We start from the raw sequence: 8,603 nt of genomic DNA on the forward strand, positions 1-8,603 counted from the left end.
TTCTAGTGACCAAAATATTTTTCTTTTCAAGTACCAATCAACAAAAAGAGATTTTAATTTTTGCCAAAAGAGAAACACAATAGGATCAAGTGTGTATATATTGAGAAGAAAAAACCACCTTTTGAGTCGAAGGGAAAAAGAACAAAATTCTTGATTACTTTGCAAGTTCTAATCCAGTATGTAAAATGACCTTCATAACCATACAAATATTAAGAAAATCAGTGAATAAGAACATCGTTGTGGCATGAAAACAGAATAAGCTCCATAAAATAGGATATTAAATGAACGCCATATTGAGTAGTTTTTTTTAAAGTTGCATATGTGCTAGCTAGTGAACAAACTATAAAATTCATAGCAACGCATAAAATCTCCATGGCCTCTACCGTACAGGTATAGATAATTAACACACTGCGATAAACCAAGAGTAAAGAGATATCAAGCTTTTTTATTTTCCCCTAAAATAAGTATTTTCCAGATGTTTCCAAAAAAATCCTCGTTTCTTACAATCTGTAACATGGCCTTCATCCTGAATGCTCGTCCAAACCCTCGGATTATGTTGTGTAAGATATTGTGTTTCTTCAAAATTCTTTTATTCAAAAAGATAAGGGAAAGTAATGTTAACAAAGTAACTAAAATTTGTAAACCATGTTTTCTGTAAAGCCAACATCCTTGAGTAGTCCAGTTAGCTGTCAGAAAGCAAACATAAACATCATTAGAGGCAATGCAATACTAAGAAACAGGTAATTAAATTCTTTTGGTAGATGGAATAAGTACCTCGCCTTGCTCACGAGGTTTTGGCTTTTCGCCAGATAAATGTTTCATCATCCCAGGAGGACCACATACCTGGACACAAACAGAAAGTTTCGGATGATTCCACATAAATCTAATGTCATTGCAGAACAAATTCAGAATATCAGTGATTGTTCTAGCACCTCATGAAATCTTGACGAGTATGGCACAGATCACTTACCCCAATCCAGTCACTCTACACCGAGTAACAACTTTTCTATAGCAATCCGCACCCCCACCCCTCAATTATCATGAAGAGCAAAATACTCTACATGAAACCAACTAACAGCTGCATCCTTAAAGTTACCGCATACGGGAGAGCTGCCTTTGTAGCACCTCTGCGTGAAGGCCCCTCATAACGCGTAGTAAACATAAATTGAAGGGAAAAGGAAAAGTGAAAGAACAAGTTCTCTATAGGAAACTTCTTCCATATAAGTGAAATCCCCACTTTTCCATGCAAACCTATATCATCTCTAATGTGTACATTCCATTTTGCAAATCTTCAATAAATGGAAACCCCAGGTGAAGGGTTTCACCCCTTCTGCTTTAAGTAAAGTTGCACATTTTACTAAATTGATTACATGTCCCATCTGCACCATCTTTCACATACTTTCGCATAGCACTATTGGTTCATGAACTTACACCTTTTCATAGCACAACTATTGGTTTGCACCAGCTACCAGTCAGAGTGAAGCCAATAGAAAGGAAACATACAATTAGGACCCTATCTTCCTTCTTGCTAATTCTCAGGTATTGTGTTCCCAATTACTATATAGTCCTTGACCAGAAAGCAGAGACAAACGTCCAAGCATGAAAATCCACTTTCATGTCATACAAAAGATTGAATTGTTGGCCTTTGAGGCACTGACAATTAAACCTCTTTCAGAAAACTTACAAGGATAAGTGTATCATCACTGGGCGGAGGTAGTCCTTTCACAATCATGTCCTTTGATACGTAACCGATGCCGCCTCTCCAATCATTGGTTGGACTATCTACAGTGTAAAATACCTGAATATTGCCATATAGCGAACATGTTGGTTTAATGAGGAAAAGGAGAGGGCAGAAGAACAACATTTCATATTAACTCTGGCAGTACCTTGAGATTAGGGTGAGTTGCCGCAAGTACATCAAGCTTCTTCTTTAGCAGTATGTCATCAGGTGACACATTAGCATAAATCAACGAGACCTAAAAGAAAAAAAGACCCATGAGTGTTCTTGTATATTTATTGTAAAAGACCAACTCAGAAAACAACAGGGGCAAATGCTGCCAGCAAAGTACATCTTTACTGCTTCGCATACTACATGGGTATTGAATTCGTCCGTTCAGTTGGTTTTGGATTGTTGAGTTCAATTTAGTAAGTTCACTCAATAGACAGGTATTACTGAACCTATATAGGATCAGTTTGGTTTCAGTTTGGGCCTCTTTGGTCTCTAATCGATTGCTTCATAATACAAACTCTTTTTGGCCTTAGATTTGTAGAAATTGTCGCGCCCTCTCCAATCAAAATTATCTTACAAAAAATTTTTGGACAAACTGTTTTTAGAATAAGTAAATAGGAAACTTTTGTGAAGATTTCAGTGCTTTTACCTTAGAACCAGAAACTCAAAATATTTAAAATGGAAAACCCGGTCGATTTACTTGGTAAGTGCAAAGTGATAAACACCCCTTGCATACTGACTTGTGGATGACGCACTAAAAGATTGGATCAATAAACATACCTGAGTATGATCGTCAGGGTTTTTAAGAATGGCCTCTATCACCTGGAGCATTGGAGTGATGCCACTGCCCCCTGCAATCTGGCATTGGAAGAATGAGTTTGAATTCTATTATATTTCAGACACACATGAATGGAAAGCATAATATAATTCAACCATAATCAGCATCTGATAGAAACATCTATTGAGAATTGTACAAACAGTGAGAATTATAAATTAAAGTGTGCCCAATAGATAGAGGAGATTTGATTCAAACCATCACTGGAACATGATAAACCTAGATAACACCCACATTTTCAATCAAAAAGAACCTTAATGTTCATATTCACAATACAAGCTTTATCTACCAGAGAGATCCTAGAGTATTTAACAGTTTAAAATTATCAAGTCCTTGATACACATCATTCACAGGTAAAGTTAAGTTTTGATATCAACAAGCTGCATATAACTAGACTTAGCAAATAGTTCTTCTTCTTCACAGGTTTCACATCTGACTCCTCCTGTAATCAGCATGAGTTCCATGCTTCAGTGACATCATTGCATAAAGAATATCACGTAAAGGACGCCATGTATTCAAAGCTGAACAGAATATGAACATGCCTTCCACCAATTTCAACTTTCAGTGTGGATAGTACTTCCTCTGCTGCTGTTTTTATTTTTGTTAATAAGCATAATAAACTAATTCTGCTGAGTAGTCTGCCTACCTTTAAAACTCATCCCAGAAAGTGAGTTATGTCTACATAACTTCCTAATCAAGACCATGAATTAGAGTTTCAACCTAGTTATATTGTACTCTTTCTAAAATTGTAGTGTCACAGAGAACACTTAGATGCAAGCTCTTACCATGCCTATATGTTTCTTCATGTTTGGACTATAACGCAATTTCTCAATGGGCCTGCAGATATAGAATGCAATTGTTGACTTGTAAACTACAAGAATAATAAGATTACGAAAGAAAGAATCTCTGCTAGAATTTACTAAGTTGTGTAACTGACCCTTTCACTTCAAGTACATCGCCTGGTTTTAAGCTTGCAAAATGCTGGCTCATTTTCCCTTCAGGATAAACCTGCATTTTTTATAGTTCCAAGAAACAATGTAAAGAAAAGCAGGTTAAACAACATGTTCTGCAAGTTAGGTCAACAGTAAGTTCGATAATATATAATGCAGGAATACTACAAGCATATACCTTAATTAACAAATCAAAGTATCCCTTGGAATCTGGATCAGATATAGGAGTATAACTGAAAACAAAAACATACTTAAGAAGATTACTTGCTGTTCAATTTAGAGTGTCCAATGAGGTATCTCATAATAAGCACCAGCCTAAACGCACAATATCAATTTTGAAGGGACAATAAACTTAGTGTGTGTTAACTGTACATGTCTATGAAAATAAAGCTTAGAGACTGTAAACTGTGGCACCTACTCTGGGCAGAAGCTTTAAAAGGGAATTTGACTAGTTGGAAATTTGGCCATTTAGATACGGGAAAAGAGTGTTGGTATAAGTTACACTTGGATGTAAAAATTATGACAACCTTATTGTGACAAAAAGTGTAAGTGATTAGCTGAAGATTTTAGTCATTCAAGAGAAGAGATGAATTCGTTTCACATTGATATGAAAAGTAGGTCCATAAAAAGGGATAGATGGAATAGAAGAAAAGCACATAGATGTTTCTTTTTGGTTTTAATTAACTTGAAAGGCATAGCACCCAAGGGTGTAGTCTAGTAGGCAATGAAAATGGAATAGACCATGGAAGACAGAGGTTTAGATCCCAGCAGAGGCAAAAAAAAGCTAGGTGATTTTTTTTCATTCGTCTTACCCTTGATGGAAAAAGTTACCGGTACTTGTGTTGGTGAAAGGTAGCAGAGTATTAGTGAATAGTCGAGGTGCATGCAAAATACTCCAAGACATTACCAAAACAAAATTAAGCAGAAAGGCATATTATCTGAACCCAAGATTTTTCAACATTTCATGTGTCATCCTTGACTAGGGAGTATTTGTACTCCTCTCAACCATGGATGTAACCTTCTCACTTTTTCTCAGGAAAAAAGACATAATTTTCATAATTAATATTGTTATCAGCACAAAAATGTAAAAAGAGCATGACTAATTTTTCAGTTCATACAGCTGACGAGCAACTAATAAGCATTCAAATGGATCAAATAGTAGAGGTATACATGAAAAAGGAAACGCTAAGAAAGAAAATTTATAATAATGAAACTTACGGTCGAATGACATATTTTGGTTTTCCTTCAGCATTTTCTCCCATCGGTGCCCTAAAAGAAGGAAACAATGTATTAGCATGTCAGAAGTAATGATCCAGAAACCATATTCTCCATAATTCTTGTAACACAAGTACAAAACTTCTGAACTAGTGAACTTTCTCATGAAACAAAGACACTATGCAAATGAGATTAAAATGTAATGGAACTTACCTTGTAAGAATGCAAGATGCAATATCAAGACCTAACTTTGAAGAAGGATCGAATGAAAACCTACAATATTGGAGGAAAGAAAGAACAGATCAATAGTATAACCAAACTCAGTCATTAACTACTCTTCATATATCTGAATACAAAACTTGAAGGGGATTTCAACAGTCATAAAACCAAATATACGAACCCAGCTCGGGAGGCTAGTCTAAAGTCTACCCAGTTATAACACGAAAGTCCAACATGATATATTTAGTAGCAAACATAGTGAGTGGAAACGATACACAGAAGTCCATAATTATCTACTTAGTACTAGCAGAAACAACCGATGGCAACAAAAGCAAAGGTTTTTTTTCCACCCCGCAAGCTAGCATTTTCTAAATAATCCCCCTCCCATAAATCCAAAGAAAGAGTAGTAAAGGAAAAAAGATTGAGAAGGAACAGATAGTTGAAGAACCAAACTTATTAGTTGACTCTTTCCTTTAACCTACATGCCCAACCTTCCCAACCTTTTATTAAAAAATCTTCTAAAACAGTATGCAATAACAAGATTCAGGTGATGTTATGATGCAGGATAAAAAGGAAATAGTGCTTCCCAAAAGCTAAAGTCCACACATTCAACCACCTTCTTTAGATACAGATAGGCTAGAAAGCTTGGTTTTTCATATTTTAATTGGTGTAAGACCACCGTTGCAACAGTGGTATTATGAACTCAATTTGCCTACAGAGTTTTTTGACCAAACAAGCCAGATTTAGTTCACAGGGAGAGACATCATTTTCTTTTTGATAACAAAATAATTTTATTAATGTTTGGGCAAAGAAAACGCCTGTATACAAAAGTAAGAAACCTACAAAATGAAATAGTCTTCTACGAACAACACCCAATCTTCTATACAAAATGGAATATCACAGGGAGGTCATCAATGAATGAGTAATATCACCATTAAAGCATTAAAGCCACAATCTTATTAAGATAAAAATAACCTGAACAGATGACTATTGTGGCTAACTGGTGCTCGATCTTGCAGCTTAAATTCAATCCATTTATCAGGATTTAGAGCTGAAAACGAAGACAACAGTAAAATCCATTCAATTTCTTGATCTTTAACAACTATCAAAAGAAACAAAGCTTCCACAAGCTGATGTTACTGAAGCAGTTAAACTGGAAGGTCATCCAAAAACATGAACCTAAACAGAATGTGTAAGAGAGAGAGGGTACATATAGACAGATTAATGAAACAACAAAGCTCAGATCTAGCAAAAAAATTATCTTATCAGCAGAAAACCGTGCAAATTTTTAGACAAAAGTATAAACTACAAGTTATCTGAAGTCATTCCTTTAACATGTTACACCCAAAAAGTTCCTTCTATTTTATCTCTGGTTCCCCTTCTTCCTTAAGTAATTTAAATGATAGAACTTATAATTCATTACATCGAAGTCTATGAATATGAATGCCCGCATTTTCAACTTTCCACTTAACTGCATCCACAGTGAACTTATATCACAGACACTAAAATGAAATCAGCACTAATGGTGAAAAGGAAATAGTGTTTTGATTGAGTTGGTGTTCCAACCAAATACGAATATCTTGACTAAAGCATAAGCTTACAGAAGGCGTAAATAGAGGAACTAACCAACTTTTTGACCAGAATCTTCATTGATTTGCTCTAAGTACACCTGTATATGGAAAAAAATCAGCTTTCTATTGAAGATACAGTAAAACAGCTAACCTTAAGATGACAAAATTTCTCGAATTAATCAATTAATGTAGGCACTCTGAAAGTCACAGAAATAAAAATCATGAAGAGAGAAAATTTGTTTTCTGTTAGCTAGTCAACATCAACTCCTGAAAAGAAAAGGAAAACGAATAATCTAGGTTGTAAAACAAGAAGAATCTAATAATTTAACTTTCATTTCAAACCAATTAAGGTGAAGGAAAGACAAGCAAAAAGTTCTCACCAGTTTTACTGCAATGAGATATATATTTATTTCAGGGGCACGGATTGAGAAATTCAGAATTAGTAAACATAACATCATACCCAATTACCTCTTCCCTGGTGAGGACTCAATAGCGATTATATTATTTTTAACAAAAATTCACCATTCATACGACCATTGTTTCCGCTATAGTCGTTACTTAAAAATATAGCAAGAAAAAGGATAGGTTTTTCTGTTGGTCCGCAATAGACAAATGTTAGATAAAGAAAATGAAAGTAATGTGCTGGCATTTGCCTACACTATACACATGCAAATAAATTATAATACATATAGATGTACAAATGCATACATAAACATATACAGGTACAAAGCATATTACATAGACGTACTTCAGCAATTATAGGATGATAAGGAAGAAGAAAATTTTATCCTCACCAAGCATCTCTTTACGCAAACTTTACAAAACTTAGCATATTCTAAATGCATGCTCATATTCCTTAAATAATATGTAGCACCTTACACGTTTAACATTCTAAGCTGTTAGGCCAGTAAATGGTTAAATCCAGAAGCGGAGACCTGTCCGGTTGTTCCTCTAGAGTCCAAGTAATGACATCTATGTGGCATGCAAGCAACTTCAAGTCACTTTTTTTTCTTTCATTTGTTCCACCATTAGCAATTATATTTGGACGGAAAGATTTCAAAGCAAAGGAGAGGAGACAAACGATTATAGTAGCTTCCTGTTACTTCCATCCTAAACATAACAAATTATAATAGATTCTGATCAGTACTGTGCAATGACATTAGCGTTCCAATATAAACATTTACATATCTTATAAAATAATCCTTAACTAGTCACGGCTTTCCACTATGACAAAAGAAGATTATTCTCTTCTACTTGTACTTATCATAGGTAAATATCTTTTATTTCTTTGATAACTAGAAATCTCGATCGCCTGGTGCACAATTCGAAACCCAGTACACTTCTCCACTTAAATACGAAACTTATATCTGTGGGTTCAAACTCGTGATACGCGCCTAACTTCAGAGGCAGAACCATGACTTAAATTCTATAGGTTCAAACTTTGAGGTTCTTAGTATTAAACACGTTATATTGTTAAGATTATGGGTTCATATGTACTATTGTTAGAATCCTAGTAAATTTTAATACGTAAATTTATGATCCGCATCAATAGGACTGGGTTCAGATGAACCCGACACTCCTATGCTACATCGGCGTCTGCCTAACCAACACATCACGCACTGCATTCTTACCACCACTAATCATATACACCTGAGGGGAAGAATAAAAATGATGAAGATAAAAGCAAGCTAAAATAGGACAAGATCTGACATAAAAACAGAACATACATTGACATTGTAAAAAAAGGGAAATGAAACCATATATGGAAACGGAGAGATGGGGAAAAGTACCAAATGAGGAGAAGAAGAGCAGTAATAGAAGGAAACACAACCAGCAACGGCAGCAATAGCTCCAAAGGGGAAGCTAGGGTTAGCAAAATTAGACTTGGAATAATGGCCTTCTCTACTGAATGCAGCGATGGGTGCAGCCGCCGCCGCCTTTGCTAGCTTCCTGAAGAACGCCGCCATTTTGAACTACGCTGGAGTAGAAAAAAGGAAATGTGAATTGAGTGATCTATTTCAGTGTATTGTGTGTGTGTGTGTGTGTGTTTTACATTTGCAAAAGCGAGAGACGCGAAAGGAAAG

The 8,603-nt window shown here is 35.4% G+C and overlaps 1 protein-coding gene across 1 annotated transcript; it reads right to left on the reverse strand.

The window, feature by feature from the left end:
* On the reverse strand, positions 349-8,603 carry LOC109225499 (NADH-cytochrome b5 reductase-like protein). The gene is made up of 13 exons (XM_019390178.1): positions 8,310-8,603; positions 6,575-6,617; positions 5,924-5,999; positions 4,943-5,002; positions 4,733-4,783; positions 3,693-3,747; positions 3,502-3,572; positions 3,350-3,401; positions 2,510-2,587; positions 1,887-1,976; positions 1,685-1,798; positions 775-843; positions 349-686 (listed from the first exon to the last, which is right to left on the reverse strand). The coding sequence occupies exons 1-13, from the start codon at positions 8,484-8,486 to the stop codon at positions 630-632; spliced, it is 993 nt and encodes a 330-aa protein (XP_019245723.1). The 5' UTR covers positions 8,487-8,603; the 3' UTR covers positions 349-629.

Source organism: Nicotiana attenuata, chromosome 5, assembly GCF_001879085.1.
Source record: "Nicotiana attenuata strain UT chromosome 5, NIATTr2, whole genome shotgun sequence".
In the NCBI taxonomy this organism is placed as follows: domain Eukaryota; kingdom Viridiplantae; phylum Streptophyta; class Magnoliopsida; order Solanales; family Solanaceae; genus Nicotiana; species Nicotiana attenuata.

Excerpts from the sequence above, each read along its gene's own strand:
- LOC109225499 (XM_019390178.1), bottom strand. The coding sequence starts at position 8,486 with ATGGCGGCGTTCTTCAGGAAGCTAGCAAAGGCGGCGGCGGCTGCACCC. Across the intron at positions 4,784-4,942 it reads GCATCTTGCATTCTTACAAG|GGCACCGATGGGAGAAAATG; the intron begins GTAAGTTCCATT and ends TCCTTCTTTTAG. Across the intron at positions 844-1,684 it reads GTGATGATACACTTATCCTT|GTATGTGGTCCTCCTGGGAT; the intron begins GTAAGTTTTCTG and ends GTTTGTGTCCAG.